At 46.1% G+C, this 17,600-nt stretch overlaps 1 protein-coding gene across 2 annotated transcripts in view; it reads left to right on the plus strand.

Annotated features, from left to right (window-relative positions):
* Positions 1 to 17,600, plus strand: part of SNX4 (sorting nexin 4) — a 467,422-nt gene that overhangs the window by 306,829 nt on the left and 142,993 nt on the right. For both annotated transcript variants that reach the window (XM_085647507.1, XM_085647506.1), the window contains 2 exons: positions 5,005 to 5,077; positions 10,760 to 10,821. In XM_085647507.1, the coding sequence (XP_085503633.1) occupies positions 5,005 to 5,077; positions 10,760 to 10,821 (135 nt within the window). The remainder of the gene's footprint in view (positions 1 to 5,004; positions 5,078 to 10,759; positions 10,822 to 17,600) is intronic.

Genomic DNA, 17,600 nt, shown 5'->3' on the forward strand with positions numbered 1-17,600 from the left:
ACTGCTATAGGATGGGCATTAAGCACTTAGCATAGATTACAGACCAGCAGAAAGGGCATTTTCACATCAATTGACCATGTAGTCTTCCAGGACAAATGAATAGGAATAGCATATCATTTTCTCATTAACAGTCTTAGTCCGTAATACAAAAGAACTCAGTTATATAATTCCTCTATCGAGGATTAGTTCCAGTCCTCCCCATGGGTCCCATATTTGATCATGGTTTGTTTTGGACATCCTTGTCCCAAATAACCATATTTCGGGGCACCTGTACACCAGACCATGCCCAATTTCTATTTTTCCACCTCAGAAGCGTCCACTGTTCCACTGTTGGGCATTGTTGAACCTCCTGACAATCCATCCCAGACTAGATAACCGTTTCTTACACCTGGGAGGAGTCGTGTCATCCTAACTATCCAGTAACAAGATTTTACATCCATGTCTCGCGATATTATCGTTACCTGTGTCAAACAGCTGCTCATACACTCAGCGCTTCATTTGTAAAAGAATGAGTGCTGGGGCCCAACGTTTTGCTCACAAGCCTGCGGCCTGTGCTGTCTAACATCGGAATACAAGGTAGCATTGTCTTGATTCCATCTCGTGTTTCATTAATTCATCATCAGGCACCTCTTTATCTCACACTTGCAACGTCCTTCCCTGTAACACATCCCCCACCCCCTCCCCCCACCCCCGTCCAGCTTGGCGGACGCCCACAATGAGCCGGGCTAATATAATTTTCTTTAAAAGTTGCGGATGCAGAGAACAAAAAAAACTAAAGTCAGCCACATCACCTAACTGAAAAAAATAACTTAAACTTCCCACGCATATAAAAGAAATAAAACCTTGTGTAAACATGTGATGTAACTGGTGTTCATGTAAAGCGCTCCGATAACTACTTTGCATTTTTACCAATGCGCATTAAACAAGCATTTGCAATGCAATAGGTCTCGCATTTATAAGAGTTTGAGCTATTGGCATTGTAAAATTACAATGCCTTTTATTTACGTTTTGGTTATAAAACAAATAAAAGGCATTGTCATTTACAATGTCAGTAGCATAAACTCGCATAAAAGCAATGTGTGGAGTGCAGCGGTGTGTGGCGTGCAGCAGTGTGTGGCGTGCAGCAGTGAGCGGCATGCAGCAGTGTGTGGCGTGCAGCAGTGTGCGGCGTGCAGCAGTGTGCGGCGTGCAGCAGTGTGCGGCGTGCAGCAGTGTGAGGCGTGCAGCAGTGTGAGGCGTGCAGCAGTGTGAGGCGTGCAGCAGTGTGAGGCGTGCAGCAGTGTGAGGCGTGCAGCAGTGTGCGGCGTGCAGCAGTGAGCGGCGTGCAGCAGTGTGCGGCATGCAGCAGTGTGTGGCGTGCAGCAGTGTGCGGCGTGCAGCAGTGTGCGGCGTGCAGCAGTGTGAGGCATGCAGCAGTGTGAGGCATGCAGCAGTGTGAGGCGTGCAGCAGTGTGAGGCGTGCAGCAGTGTGCGACGTGCAGCAGTGTGCGACGTGCAGCAGTGTCATGCAGCAGTGAGTAAGGCAGCAGTGTGTGGCGTGCAGCAGTGTGTGGCGTGCAGCAGTGTGTGGCGTGCAGCAGTGTGTGGCGTGCAGCAGTGTGCGGCGTGCAGCAGTGTGCGGCGTGCAGCAGTGTGCGGCGTGCAGCAGTGTGTGGTGTGCAGCAGTGTGTGGTGTGCAGCAGTGTGTGGCGTGCAGCAGTGTGTGGCGTGCAGCAGTGTGTGGCGTGCAGCAGTGTGTGGCGTGCAGCAGTGTGTGGCGTGCAGCAGTGTTTCGTGCAGCAGTGTGTGGCGTGCAGCAGTGTGTGGTGTGCAGCAGTGTGTGGCGTGCAGCAGTGTGTGGCGTGCAGCAGTGTGTGGCGTGCAGCAGTGTGTGGCGTGCAGCAGTGTGTGGCGTGCAGCAGTGTGTGGCGTGCAGCAGTGTGTGGCGTGCAGCAGTGTGAGGCGTGCAGCAGTGTGCGGCATGCAGCAGTGTGTGGCGTGCAGCAGTGTCGTGCAGCATGCAGCAGTGTCGTGCAGCATGCAGCAGTGTCGTGCAGCATGCAGCAGTGAGTAATGCAGCAGTGAGTAATGCAGCAGTGTGCAGCAGTGTGTGGCGTGAAGCAGTGTGCGGCGTGCACCAGTGTGTGGCGTGCACCAGTGTGTGGCGTGCACCAGTGTGTGGCGTGCAGCAGTGTTTCGTGTAGCATTGTGTGGTGTGCAGCAGTGTGTGGTGTACAGCAGTGTGTGGCGTGCAGCAGTGTGTGGCGTGCAGCAGTGTGGCGTGCAGCAGTGTTTCATGTAGCAGTGATCGGCGTGCAGCAGTGTGCGGCGTGCAGCAGTGTGCGGCGTGCAGCAGTGTGTGGCGTGCAGCAGTGTGTGGCGTGCAGCAGTGTGTGGCGTGCAGCGGCATGCAGCAGTGTGCGGCGTGCAGCAGTGTGAGGCGTGCAGCAGTGTGAGGCGTGCAGCAGTGTGAGGCGTGCAGCAGTGTGAGGCGTGCAGCAGTGTGAGGCGTGCAGCAGTGTGAGGTGAGCGGCGTGCAGCAGTGTGAGGCGTGCAGCAGTGTGTGGCGTGCAGCAGTGTGTGGCGTGCAGCAGTGTGCTGCATGCAGCAGTGTCGTGCAGCATTGAGTAATGCAGCAGTGTGCAGCAGTGTGTGGCGTGCAGCAGTGTGTGGCGTGCAGCAGTGTGAGGCGTGCAGCAGTGTTTCGTGTAGCATTGTGTGGTGTGCAGCAGTGTGTGGCGTGCAGCAGTGTGCGGCCTGCAGCAGTGTGCGGCCTGCAGCAGTGTGCGGCGTGCAGCAGTGTGCGGCGTGCAGCAGTGTGTGGCGTGCAGCAGTGTGTGGCGTGCAGCAGTGTTTCGTGTAGCAGTGTGAGGCGTGCAGCACTGTGTGGCGTGCAGCGGCGTGCAGCAGTGTGTGGCGTGCAGCAGTGTGTGGCGTGCAGCAGTGTGTGGCGTGCAGCAGCGTGTGGCGTGCAGCAGTGTGTGGCATGCAGCAGTGTGCGACGTGCAGCAGTGTGAGGCGTGCAGCAGTGTGAAGCGTGCAGCAGTGTGAGGCGTGCAGCAGTGTGAGGCGTGCAGCAGTGTGCTGCGTGCAGCAGTGTCGTGAAGCATACAGCAGTGAGTTATGCAGAAGCGTGCAGCAGTGCGGCGTGCAGCAGTGTGCGGCGTGCAGCAGTGTGCGGCGTGCAGCAGTGTGTGCCGTGCAGCAGTGTGTGGCATGCAGCAGTGTTTCGTGTAGGATTGTGCGGCGTGCAGCAGTGTGTGGCGTGCAGCAGTGTTTCGTGTAGCAGTGTGCAGCGTGTAGCAGTGTGCGGCGTGCAGCAGTGTGCGGCGTGCAGCAGTGTGCGGCGTGCAGCAGTGTGCGGCGTGCAGCAGTGTGTGGCGTGCAGCAGTGTGCGGCATGCAGCGGCATGTAGCAGTGTGTGGCGTGCAGTAGTGTGCGGCGTGCAGCAGTGTGCGGCGTGCAGCAGTGTGCGGCGTGCAGCAGTGTGCGGCGTGCAGCAGTGTGCGGCGTGCAGCAGTGTGCGGCGTGCAGCAGTGTGCGGCGTGCAGCAGTGTGAGGCGTGCAGCAGTGTGAGGCGTGCAGCAGTGTGAGGCGTGCGGCAGTGTGAGGCGTGCGGCAGTGTGTGGCGTGCAGCAGTGTGAGGCGTGCAGCAGTGTTTCGTGTAGCAGTGTGAGGCGTGCAGCAGTGTGCGGCGTGCAGCAGTGTGTAATTCAGCAGTGTGTAAAGCAGCAGTGTGCGCAGCAGTGTGTAGCGTGCAGCAGTGTGTGGGGTGTGAGTTATAACGAAAGTTAATTGTTGTAAGAGGGGATGCAGGAAGTGAGGCTGAGCGCGCACTGGCGAAAGCAGTCTACTGCTTTCAAGTCCGATGCCAGATGCCAGCTTCGCGCTTGAATGCCTCAGATGCACTGGCCATAAACCGCATTCCTAAGGTCTTGTGCCCCTTACTAAATCTCTCTGAATGCGTGAGTCGGCGCACGCGCAGGAAGTAGCTGGTGGCAAATGGAATGCGCGTGGTTGTGCGCGTAACCGCCACCCGATCCGCCTGGGAAGCCTTTGGGAGCATTTTCTGAAGCCCCTACATAAGTCTCGCTGTGCGATCGCTTACGCGATAGCCAGGCGAGACCTAAAAACTTTTGGGAGAAAAAGGAGGAATGCGAAGGGAGGGGACAAAAATGGGAAGAAAAAAGTAAGACAAATACGAACAGGCGAAAGCGCGGCCAGTGTGAAAAATAGTGCGTCCGTCTCACGCCGCGAGTAAAGCATCCAGTCCCCGCGTGCACATCTTCTGTCCGTCCACGTGCACATCTTCTGTCCGTCCACGTGCACATCTGGATTCCATATTGATTCTAAAAGGCCCATGCATGGCGAGGGTAGCGCATGCGCGCTTCTAACGCCAGGCGAGACCTAAAAAGTAATTGTCATTACGAAACGCTCGCAGTCTTCACCGGTTTTGCAGTTATAACCCGGACCGCAAGACGTCCTTTGAAAAAAAACTGTGGACCTCAGATGTTGAGTGTCCTTAAAATGTTGATATAAATTAACTAAGTCCTTGACAGAAATATCACTTATGCCATTTGCTTGTAAGTTATGCCATTTTACCCAGAGCACAAAGTAATGTTGCCACTTGTGTTTGTTTGTGACGGTTCAAATAAACCTAAATGTTGGAAAAAGTTGTTAAACATTATTGCAGGAAAAAGTTAACTATCCGTGCTTTTACACAAATCTAATTAAAACTCTACTTTTAATGCAGCCCATTTGTAAATCCTCTTTGCCCTCTCTGAATAGCGAGGTTCAATGTTTAAATGTTTTTGGTGCAGTACAAATAAGCATTTCAGAGAACTGAATGTAAATAGTTTCACGGTTGGGTTCTGGCCTCAGTTCTGTGGAAACCCCTAAGTACTCTGTTTAGACTTTTAAACCAAACGTGCTGTCGCCAGCTATTGTGCTGTGATTATTTCTTACAGATTATGTAATGCGTTTTTTATGATAGTTAATGAGGTACTATCTGTTCTGTGTCCCCAGGAGATTTTCTGAACTAAAACATTACAGCGATGAACTGCAGTCTGTCATATCGCACCTCCTGCGAGTCCGCGCTGTAAGTATTTCCCTTGTGTGGTGTTATGACAAAGTACAATTGTAGCCGGCAGTGGTCGTGCCTGCGTGCAAGGCCATTATTTGGAAAGACAACGCTGTGTGCACAACATCTGCACCATTGTCCCCGGGTTCGGGGCGCTGCTGAGAATGACGTCATTCGGTTCGGAAGCCAAAGCCGCCCCTTTCGAAGCGTCGAGAATATGGTGGAACGTTACCAGATGAGGGGAAGCGTACTAACGGCCCGACATGCAAAGTCTATTTATAGCGTGCCTGGCTGTACCCCTCAGCTGTAGGCACTCCCGTTCCTCGAGCTTCGACCTTGTAGGCTGCATTTGCTTTTCCCAGCAATTATTGTGAATCTTTGTTAGCAGGCACTGAACGGACCGATAAACACAAGTACTCCCAAATAGAGAACCGACTATGAGTGATAGATCATTATGGGCTGGGGCGGAGGGGCCTTCTGATCCTGCCTCTTTCCTTCATTATTTTCATTTGACAACACAAAGTCAGGAGAGTTTGCACGCTCATTGGTCGGATGTTGTTTGCTGACTGCATTTCTGCTGTACTGGATTAATACTGTGACATTGCCATGCTTGAGGGGAAGGGAGGGTGACAGAAGGCAAAATGGCGCTTGAGTTTAACTTAACAGGTATCTACTGACAAAGCCTCGACTGTTAAGAGCTGGCTGTATTGGAATTCGCTTTTATTTGGTGCGATGGAAGTTAAGAAAGTATACTTGTTTTGTCTACGCTTATTTGGTATTCTCTTGAAATAAATAGCACTTTATATATCTGCTTATGTAGCGAATCTTTTAGCACTTTTCCAATTGAGGAAACCTGTTCAAATCATAAATAACTTAATTGCCCTCAATTTTTTATTGATTAAAAGCAGATACTGCAGTTTAACATGCCTTTGTATCCCACTTGTCTAGAAAACGACATTGATTTCTTATTAGTTTTAATTGATGTAATTGTGTATTCTTTCATGTGTAACATTGGGATTTTTCCCCCCCGATTTTACTGTATTCATTTGTTTTATATTACTTGGCAGAAACAAAGCTGCAGCTACAGAGCTGCAAGCTTACCTTAGCAGCTCCAAGCCTGTGTTTGCTTACTGCTTTTTAGGTCTCGCCTGAGACAGCGCTTTTGCGCTGCTCTGGCGAGACTTATAGTAAGCTTATAGTAAGCGAGTTTTGGAAGTGCAAACAGTGGCTTTTCAGGCCTCCAAATACAGTGCATGTGCGTCGGCCGGGCGCGCGCCTGAAAGCACTCGTTTGCTTTCACTTTCGTGATCGCGATTATTTTTCCCTCTGTTCACTCTTGTTTCTTTCACTATTAGATTTGTCCTTTATATCTTTCTTCTTTTTATTCGCTTTAGCTTCATGTTCATGCTTCATCCTTTCCCTTACCCTCTTTCATTTCAACCATCCTTTTCACAGTTACCCCCTTTTCTCTACAAATATATTTCTCCATCTCTTGCTCTCTCCTTTTCCCCATGTTTATCTTCGCTCTCTCTGTCTTGCTTGCTGTATTTGTCTTGATTAGAATGTTTGAGCCACACCATTATGAAGTTTTCTTTGAAAACAAAAGCGTCCCATAGAAACTCCTCTAAGTGTGTTTGGCCCTGTGACAACCTACTCCCCCTTCCTTCTCACTCTTTGCAGCTGCTAGAATGGGGGTTTGTGACGCCTCTGCCCTCTGGGATGGCCAGAAGCAGCCCCTGCGTTCTACAAAGCCACAAACTGCAGCAGCCAGCCCCATATAAAACCAGCTAGTTGTTTACGGGCCACAGTGCGCCCTCTTCTCTGCCCCCGCCCCACACCCCTCCTCCCCCATTCCCTACGTGTTTATTAACCACATGTGCCTTGAAGCTGTGAAGATAGTTCTTCTTCTTTACTATAGAGTTTCTAAGTTTAATGAACTGGCCACATCCCCCCTCTCAATGCCTGTGCAGTGAATCTGGAAGCCTGAATATCACAAAAGTGCTTGGCAATCAGGCCGTCGAGTGATGGATAAATGCCTCTCTCCTGAGTGCCTTCCATTTCCGGCCAGCACACATCCGCACACGCCCTCCATAATTCATCGAGAGCCCCATTCATATCGGCACGAGACTTCATTTCAAAGCGGGCACTTCACTCCCAGTTCCGGCGGCTTCATCAAAGCACATCTGTTAATGAATTCCCCCTCCTACTGCCCCCTGGCGCCCTGGGCAGGCCCAAGACTGTCCACCTTCCCCCAGCTGTTACATTTTATTGAACCTCTTCTGTTTATTTCACAAACACTCTCTACCGTGTTTATTTAGTGTATTAATTCGGATGTTTATATAGCGCGTTGAAGTCCCATAGGGTGAGAGTATACACTTGCAGCAACATAAAATGTGACTAGAACACATATTTAAAGAAATAGGCCTGAAAGCACTCGTTTGCTTTCACTTTCGCGGGCCGCACGGCCGCTTTGATGTGATCGCGATTACTTTCACACACGCACATACCCTACCACGGTCAGTGAGTTTAGCAGAGTGCACTTCAACCAGCTTACTACTGCATTTGCTCTTGCAGCTTTAAACAAGCATTTGCAATGCAATAGGTCTCGCAGTTACACGAGTTAAAGATATTGGCATTGTAAATGACAATGCCAATAGGCATTGTTATTTGCAATGTCAATAGCTCAAACTCGCGTAAATGCGAGACCTAATGCATTGCAAATGCTTGTTCACCCTGATTTTACTGTGGTCGTGTGTACTCGGTCACTTGCTTGAAGCAGCACTTTGAGAGCAAAACTGCAAGCTCCATTTTGAAGCTCCTAGTGCTTGTATGTTTACTGGTGTTTCCCATTGCTCTCCTTGGGATTCTTGCTCAGCCTTCTCCCCCACTTTTGTGCCCCTTGCTCCTTGTCTGTTCATATTCCCCCAGCCGCCGCCTCCTCTCCTATCCAGTACTTTTCCCACTTCTCCGCTTCCCAACACCCCTTCTCCCCCATGTCCATTTTTTTGGCACTGTCCCTGTAGCTCTCTGCACGCTGCTAGGCTGTTCGCTTGCACGGATGTGTATGACATGAACGTCTATTCTTAATTAGCTGCATAGCCATCAGTGTGGATGGATGGGGTCACCATCTTGGAATGGTTTTATCAAAGTACAATGAAATAATTCCAAGATGATCCCTGGTGCATGCCACGTGTGTGAACCCATGTGTAGCAATCTTGGAATGCTACATTCACTTGGTATACTAGGGGGCTGTTATGAGATTATTTTCCAGGGCTGCTTTCAGCTCCCAGTCCACCACTGGCACTAGACACCTGAAACATTCTCTGACTGCTCAGCCAGTAAAATGAAGAAGTGCAAGAGGTGTTGGGAGAGAGAGCGTATAGGGAGCATGAAGTAGCCCAGGGAGACGTGCTGGTCTTCAACAGCATCCCTATCAGCTGTTTTGGCCTACTTACAATGAACTGATGCACTGCCTGTATCCAAACAGAAAATATAAAAGACATGGTGTAGCAAAATCGGTTCTGCCCATTTAATCTGCCCACATTTTTCACTTTTTGAATCACCCGGTTTTGGAATTTTTATTGTGGATGAGCCTAACAAGTGGTGTCTCACACATGGTAAATGGACTGCATGTGTTTACCGCCATATCCGCGTTTTAAGATAAGGCCACTGTGATGCAGGAAGGTTAAGGCGGTCTTGACTGGTTACACCTGAACATGTGTGCATATGCGTGTGTACACGTGTGAGGGCTGCATGTGGGAGACTACTGTCGCACGCAGCCCAGTAACTGCTCCCAAGTAGCCTTGCACTGAGGGGACTCTGCAAGGTTAGATGCGGCCTTGGGTAGACCTTATAATATTAGTGGGCACAAATAGGTAAAGTTAGTATGATTTACTGTTTTGTCTGTGGCGACACTCATACACAAAGGAGGAAATCTGCCTCAGAGTGCAGTTTTCTTTCCCTTTGGCCTACCAAGTCCAGCAAGGTATCAAGCTGGGGTGAAACTTGTGTGCCCAGTTTGACTACAGAAGTCCCAAGCAGATTTATGTGCACCTTATGGGCGTCCAGATTTTTCATATTTCTCAGGCTCAGCTTAGAATCAGAGTCCAGGCCTTTTGTCATCCTGCTAGGCCCAGTTAATTACACTGCTCCTCAGCAGAGGGAACAAAGACCTCCCCCACACAAAAGGAGCAATCAACAGTGCTTCACTCAGCTCCTGAGAAGGAAGGGGTGGGGAATCAAATCTGCATCTGTTAATTTGCTGTCACACTGTACCAGCTTTGAGACAGCCCAGACCCACTGAACTAAAGGGAGAAGCCCAACCATCTTCACCTAACACATTAGGGAGATCACATTTGCTAGGGGCTTTCTCACCAAAACTTTAGTGATGTCCGCTAGGGGCGGAGTGCCCCATAATGTCCTGTGGGGCTTTTCTTAGCCCGAAGTTTTCATGCATGTGCTAGACCCAGAATGGCACGGCTACCACCAACATTTTAATAGAGTAACGGGGTTGCAGGGGTATAAACCCCCCACCCTCCCCCGCCCTCCCGTCCCAGAAAAGCTTAATAAAGGTGGCCCTAAGTCTGCAGGCTCAGAGAAAATATGATGATCTTGGCTCTTCAGACAAAAGTTAAGCACTCCTAAGGCTGGACCTTTTGTTCCACAGCCACTTCTATTGGTTGGTTGCATGGCTGGAGGTTTTGTGGCCTAAGTTGGTTAAAGAAAGAAATAGACACTTGTAATATGGTTTTACAATGCTTACTTCAAATGTGCTGTTATTGTTGACAGTAACAATTTTTCATGAAAGGCGTCAGTGCTTTATTGCTGATAATACTGGCAGATGGTTGCCGTGCTTTATTAGTTTTAATGATTGCAAATGAATGATGGTTACTGAAGCCAGTGAAAGAGTGATTAATTATACTTTGTAGTACTTGGTCTGTAAATGTGGTAACCTTGATAGTGCCAATAGTCCTGCTTAATTTGAAGTGACACCCTCCTATATGACAATGCCCTATATGGTATGGGGTTTTGGGGGAATCTGGGATTTTTTGGAGTATTACCCTATAGAGGCTAAATATAAGGTTATCAAAGCTATTTTCAGCATCCTTATGTATATTTGTAAATTACTGCATAGTATTAGGTAGTGTTTAATAAATGTACTTTTCCTTTCCTAAACAAACATCAGACAAGACAATCATGTATTGAGTGTTGTTATTATTACGTGTCAGCGAATGGTGATTACTAGCCCACACCACCTCTCCTGAGTAGGCCATGGACTGCTGTTCTTTGCTATCCTGAGAGATTCGAGTGGTACAATGAGGTGCTTGGTTCCTAGTGAGGGGTTAATTGTGAACCTATTAGTTGTGCAGGCCTCACATCATGCACAACAAAGTTTCCATTCACATGGTCTCTCATATGCTAAAGAAAAGAGGTTAGGAGGGCATTCTGATCCAATAAGGGGAGAGGAGTAATATAGAAGGGTGGTGATGGAGTAGTTTCCCAATAAAGAAAAAGGAAATACAATTTGGGGTTAAACTTTGTGACTAAAAGCAAGCATTCAACAGGATTAGGGGTAAGCCTTCTCCTGTTGGTATTTCTGACTGCTGCACAAATTCACACCTTCAACCTAAAATGAACCTAGTCTTGTTTTAGAGTGCTTACATTTTATTTCAAATCCCTTTTTCAATTTTACTTTTTCAGAGAGTTGCAGACCGCTTGTATGGCGTGTATAAAGTACATGGAAATTATGGAAGAGTGTTCAGGTGAGATTTTGCTTTTGTAAAGACGCAACATGTTCAGATGGTTTGCAAGTGATTCAAATTATCTGTTATCTGCCACTTATGTTTTAGAAACTTTAATATTCAATTAGGTGAATTTTACACAGAAACATTTAACCAAATAAAAGCTTGCCTCTCCTTATGATAAACTGCTGTTGGCTTTACTGCTTTTGCAAACTGTAGGAAATCCTCTTTTTCTGTCTGGTCACCCAGTATTTTTTGCCTTTTGCTGAACCCTATAGTTTTACTTGTGTTAGACCTCCATGTATCTAAATCCTTCTAACTGTGTTAAAGTGCCTGTGCTACCCCTTTAAACATGGTTGAATTTGCACATTCCTAATTGCTTTATTTAAGTTATGTATAAGTCCCTAGTGTATGGTACAAAATGTACCCAGGCCTGTCTTTTAAATATCAGTAATGAACTGCAGCAGTGTAAAAACTGCAGGTCAACTTGTCAAAATAAACCCATTTGACAGGTTTTAACCTTCATTTAAAATATTAAAAAGTCAGCCCTCTATAGGCCTCGTCACCTCAAAGGCAGGGTAAATGGTATTTAAAAGTAAGACATATGCAAATTTAATGTCCATGTGTCCTTACTTTGACTAGCACCCAAAAGCTATTTTTCACAGTGGAGGGCCAAGCTGTCCTATATAGTAAACTATAGTATAGATTAAAAGTAGTAATAGTGTATCTCTGGAATGGGTCTAACTAGAAAAATAAGTAAACCACTATTTGTAATAGTTATTAAAATCTAATTCAGTGGTGAAGTCAGATTTTTAATATTAAGGAAAAGTATCTTTTAGAAAGTTACCTTTCCCACCTTGAAGTTCCTGGAGGCCAAATTTACATTTGGTCTCCCATTTCTGCTTGCCAGTAATTAGCATTTCGATATGTGTGAAATGCTTCCCAGGGGCAAACAATAGGCTGCCCTGAATGGACAGAGATTACTTCTCTGAACCTGACAGAATATGCAAGATGAGGCTTTAAGTATCCTTTTTAGGTCGAGCCTGGGCAGCACATACGCTGCTCTGGAAGGCTTGCTGTATTCAGGTAGAGACTTGAAGCTCAGCCCACTCTCCGCCCACATTCTCCCTTGGCTTTTGTCTTTGTCCACTGTAAACTATAGCTGTCCATTGGTCAATAGGCTTAGTAGTTGTCTCCTTTTGTAATCTCCCATGGCAACACCCCTGTTACATGTGTTGTTACTCGGTAGGCTTTAAATTACAGACTCCAAGCACTATTTTCTCAAATAGCAGGACATTCTCTCTTCTAACGCTTTTTATTTTTTTTATAGCCCAGTCGCCGAACCCATTTGCAATGCAATAGGTCTCACATTTGCTAGACTTTAAGCTATTGACATTGTAAATGACAATGCCTTTTATTTATCTGTTTTAAAAACAACGCAGAAATAAAAGGCATTGTCATTTACAATGCCAATAGCTCAAACTCTCGTAAATGCGAGACCTATTGCATTGCAAATGCTTGTTTACATTAGTATTAAATCATGCTTGATCGGTCTGCTGGGTTTATATATAACACTGGGGGTGTATTTGAAAGGAAGGGAAACAGGTTGGAAAAAGAAATTCTTGTGTATCCACTGTCTGATTGCTAGTAAATCCTGTTTTGTTCTACCAGAATTCTCTCTCTGGGTTTATTGGGAGTACCATGGCTACTTCAAACCTGATGTTGGTGCACACTAGGATTACCATGGTGCACTCTCCACACACACCCCAGCCATCAAAGCCCAAGTTTAGTTTGGCAGAAGTCTTAAGCCATCTCAAAAATGCCCAATGTGGGTAGGGTTGGCCCTGAGAACCTTTACGCCATTGGTTAGAGCATGCCCAGGAGTCATTCCCAACCACTAGCTTGTGTCGGGCATAAATGTAGCATCTTCAGCCACCAACTTCAGAACACCCCTTGAACTGAGCAAGAACACAAGAGGACTGGATCTGCTGTCCGGGCCTGCAATCTTGTGTACTCAGGACAAAGAAGTCAACTCCAAGAATCATGGGGCTGATCTGTTCAAGCTACAGGTATAAAAGAAGCTACAAGGGGCCTTCACTTCAACTGCCCAGCTCATTTGTGGCAACTGTACCATGGCCGGAACTACAATGCTCTCTGCCTAACACCCTGAGGTTCTGGTGGGATTTGGAAATACCCCCCCCCCCCCCCCCCCTGGTGGATTAAGACTTAACCGACTAAAGTCAGAAGGCACAATCTAGCCAGGACGAACCAGGTTGGTGTTTCGAATCCGTGTTCCATCTCGGTCAGCATCAAATTGCGCCTAAATTCTGATCTACCACGACCATTCACTATCCTTGTCACTCTGTGCTTCTTGACCCTATTCCTACTTAAAAATTGGAATATTCATGTCTCTGTTTCTCCTTGTTGGATTTTTGTCATTAAGGTGTCATTTTGTTACATTTCACTCCATTTTTCTAATTAGGGAAATTTTACTCAATTTTTCTAATTGAGTTTGGGTATGTTAGTGTTTTGTGTGTCAACTTTCTGTTTTTGTACTGCATAAATACTTCATACATTGGTAATCCCGTCTTCTCTGAGTACTAGCTACCAGGGGGGTGAGCTAGAGTGAATTTAGTGACTTTGGGGTTCATACTGATCAGGGTTGTGATTATTCCTTGAGGTGGCTAGTCACCCACTGCAATTTGTTACTCAAACTAATTTGTTTTCCTTTTTTTTCTAAGATTATATTTGTATGGGTTAACTTGTGAGGGGTGCAAACGGTGTGTAGGTAGACGGCACTTCCAGCACCAGGGAAATAAAATATCTGAATAAGTTACAAATGTGAAATCCGAGGCAGAGGGAGACGCTAAACATTTTCATTGGTAAAAAATGTGTTTCCCACTAATAGTTTTCTTTGTTGTGAACTGTTGTTTTGCAATTTAGGGAATAACAATCCTAATATAGACAATTTAAGCAGTGAAGCAAATGAAACCTAGTTCATCGCACATCTTTAATCTGCTAAGCAAAATACTCCAGTACCTTGCAGCATCATTTGATTATTATTTTCCAAGCAGTGCCAAACCTACCACATACCTGTCTCAATGCCTCAAAGCGGTTTCCTATTTGATACCATCTCTCTCTCTCTCTCAGCTTCCAGTATTCTCTCTGCCCTGCATTTTCAACACAGTACTCAAAACAATGCTTGTAGTTGAAGCAAAAGGAAGCATGGAAGAAAAATCCCCTTCTTACTTTTGAACTGCACCAGCTCACAACTACCATTGGCACTCTGCAGAAGCCTCTAAGTCATTGCAAACTTTCAACAGAGAATGGAAAAATCCCTCTCTCACAGAAGCAATGTGAACAAAAAAAATAGCAAGTTTGCACATTCAAACATTCATTTAGCCTAAACAATAACGAAGCAAGAAACCTCACACTGATTAATTCCTGAACTCCACGCCTAGCACAGTTGATCTTTGTGAACCATTTGCTTAGTTTAATCTAATACGCAAAAATAGACTATGTTAGCATGTGTTAGGGCCTGTAGCGCATATTAATATTATTTAACGTCTGGAAAAATCATGGTGATGAAGTCCTAGAATACCATTGTAGTCTCACTCAAGGTAGTGTGGTAGTTTGGTGACTACGGCCTGATGAGATCCTAGAAATCATACCAGGTCAAAACAGATGAGACTCTAATAATTATACCAGGTCAAAACATTGACAACCCCTCCCTTTTGGTTGACAAATGATATATATAATACCTGGTGTACTAATTGGCATTATCTGTGTTGAGAACTGTTGAAAATGTTAGATACAACTTTGGGAGTTGTACAGTGTCTTGTGTAATTTGTATTGTAAATATGTCCACGATTTGAGCACTGCGTCACCTGCACTATTAACAATTTATTTCACACCTTGCTGTATTTTTGTTTGATCAATGTATCTTTGAAAAAACCAAAGCTTGTCCTGTACTAATATTCCCAAGTGATTTTGTTGGTTTAAAGATTGTTATACTAATTGAATTTGGATATCTCAAAGGCATATATGAGGTTTCCGCCTCCAAATGAGTCACACAAGACTATTCATTTAAAATGTTATCTAGTTGATGGAGCATGGACCAAGGACTGATTATTGCCTTAGTGTCCTTCCGCTGCTACTGCTCAGATTCTGGTACTTTTCAGGTCTCGCCTAGGCAGCACTTGCGCTGTCTCTTCGAGACATGCGGTATCTAGGATATGGGTTTGAAAAAACGCCCATCTTTTTCATTGGTTCCTGTTGCTGTCCTTTAGAAATGCTGGCTTTTTATTGGTGAATACACTTAGCAGTCCCTCCTTTTGCAAATTTGTATCTTCCCATGATTACTACCCCTCTTACATGTGTTCTTCCTGTTCAGGTTATTTATACTTAGAGAGGACTGTTTTTTTTGTTGGCCTGCCTCTCTGCTTGTTAACTGTTCTGTTTACTTGTGTAATGAAACTTTGGTTGCTTCATTTGCTTGCTGTCCCTTTAACTCCCTGTGCCTCCCTCTTACACAACACTACTTCAGTTGCTTCATGTCCCTTAATCTCCCCGTGCCTCCCCATGACTCCTTACACAACACTGCTCGCAGCCCCCACCACACCTCTGAGGGCACTGCTGTTTTGCTCTTATATTTTGTTTTTTGGTTAGTTTAGGTATAATTTGCAGTGCCCTTGTTAAAATTCCTTTGCCGTCTACCTCAACCCTGCATGACACTGCTTGCCCGCCCCCGAGATCGCTGCATTGAATTCTTATGTCGTTTTACATTAAACGCTTTTATTTATGTAGCGCACCTAGTCATGGGCTCGGGGGAAATTAAATAATCAGCCCATTGTCACAGGGTGTTGAGCAGACACCAGATACGAACATAGATCCCAGGCTCACAAGTCGGCAGCTCTCACCCCTGCACCATATACTTTGCCTAGCCTTTTTTCAGTGTGCAACTCCATATGTAGATAAGAGGTCCCAAGGGACACCTATGGACAGCCTGTGGCACTGCACCTTCACAACACTGCTTCATTTAGTGTGGAGTTGGAACTGCCCTTTTCACTCCCAGCGCTACAGCACCATTGCAGTTATACTACAGAAAAAGGCACACAATGGAGTTTTTTATTTTATTAAGGCGGGGAGGGCATATCTATTGCATAGCTAAAAAACGTTGGCATTTATAATGCCAATAGCTCCAACTCCAACAAAAGCGAGACCTATTGCATATCCAATGGTCGTTTGTTGTTGTTGCTTCCCCAGTCTCCGTTGCTTGCACCTGCCCACCTCCCATCATTGTTGTTTGCCCCCACTTCCCACGTTGCTGCGTGGTATTCTTGTATTCAAACACCAATGAGGTACTTTTCCTCACACACCTTCCCTTCTGTCTGTTTCTGCTATTAGCCAATCACATTTTGCATTGTGAAAATTACTTTTTTTTTAAATTTATTTCTACAAATTTAGACGTACAAGTCCCAAATTACAAAGTGGGTTGGTTTACATTACACAAAGTGTCTGTTATCACACACAGGTATGACCAGCACACAAGAAAAAACAATACTAGTTTTATCTCTGCTTCTGGACTGGTCCAGAAGAAGCATGTCCATTTGTCTGGTTTTGCATTGTGCCACTAAAAGTGCTGGAGTGTAGCAGGCACGTTTGTTTCGTATTTTGCAACCTAAAGGAATGAGGCATTAAGCCGTTGTGTAAGTAAGTCAAGCTGTCATGTACTAAAGTGGGGCGAATTTGTGTTTTATCTAAAAGGTCTCTTGCTGTTGAAGAAAACACCTATGCTGCCCCACCACCTGTAAATTACAAGAGCGTGATGGTAGCCCTTGCACATTCATACAATCGCACATTAGGGGTGGGCAGAACTCGCGGAGTTTCACTCTCCGAAATTCCGCTGAGTTGTTTGAAGACTCTTAAGATTTCTGGCATGCCACGAACAGGCGGCATTAGGCACGCCCCACTGATTTTTAGTGACAGGAGCTCATTTTGCGCTGAAAAATTAGTGCAAATGTCACCAGGCTACGCGCCAGTGAGTGCTGATTCTCGAGTTGATTTTGCTGCAGCTCAAGTATACTTTCTACTCGAGCAGCAACTCTTAGACCTCGAACAGTTGCAACTGCCCCCGAACCCCACACGTTGGGGAAATGTCACCAACTTCCCTCCAAGCAACCGAAAACCAACCAGGGGACGCCAGATCTCGCTTGCGCTCTCCAACTTACTGTTTACGAGTCCCGAGCAAGAAAAAACACCACCACGTGATGGTTGGTGGAATCTGGCCGGAACTCCACGTTATGAGTGACCAAAACTCCTCCAACGTCGCCGGTGAAGTGGAATTTATCACCCACCCCTATCACACATCCATTTCTCTGTCCTTGGTACTCATTCCCATCCCCTTCTGATCTAGATTTGTTAAGAGTTCAGACAGTGTCAGAGGGGCCAATGCAATAGGTATGTGTGCATCTGTGATGGAGTTCAAGAGAGTGCTTCTAAAATGCTTCTCGGTAAAAGACAATGGATTTTTCTCTCCCTGATTGAAAAAAAAATTACAGGCAAAGTTAACAGTTGGGCAATCTTCGGATGATGAAAATATGCAGTGTATGACTGTTAGCTTACCTCCAGCAATCTCAACCTGGCATTTACAGATTTCACTTCTGAGGGTTCAACCGGTACTGACAGGCTCCATTGTCCATTCAAGTTAAATAAGCATAGCCAATAGGTCTAGCCTACACAAGAACTACTGGCTTTGCCAATGTTTTGTGTAGCCATGTCGTACTACATCGCAGGTGAAA

Source organism: Triturus cristatus, chromosome 3_2 (assembly GCF_964204655.1).
Source record: "Triturus cristatus chromosome 3_2, aTriCri1.1, whole genome shotgun sequence".
Taxonomy (NCBI): Eukaryota; Metazoa; Chordata; class Amphibia; order Caudata; family Salamandridae; genus Triturus; species Triturus cristatus.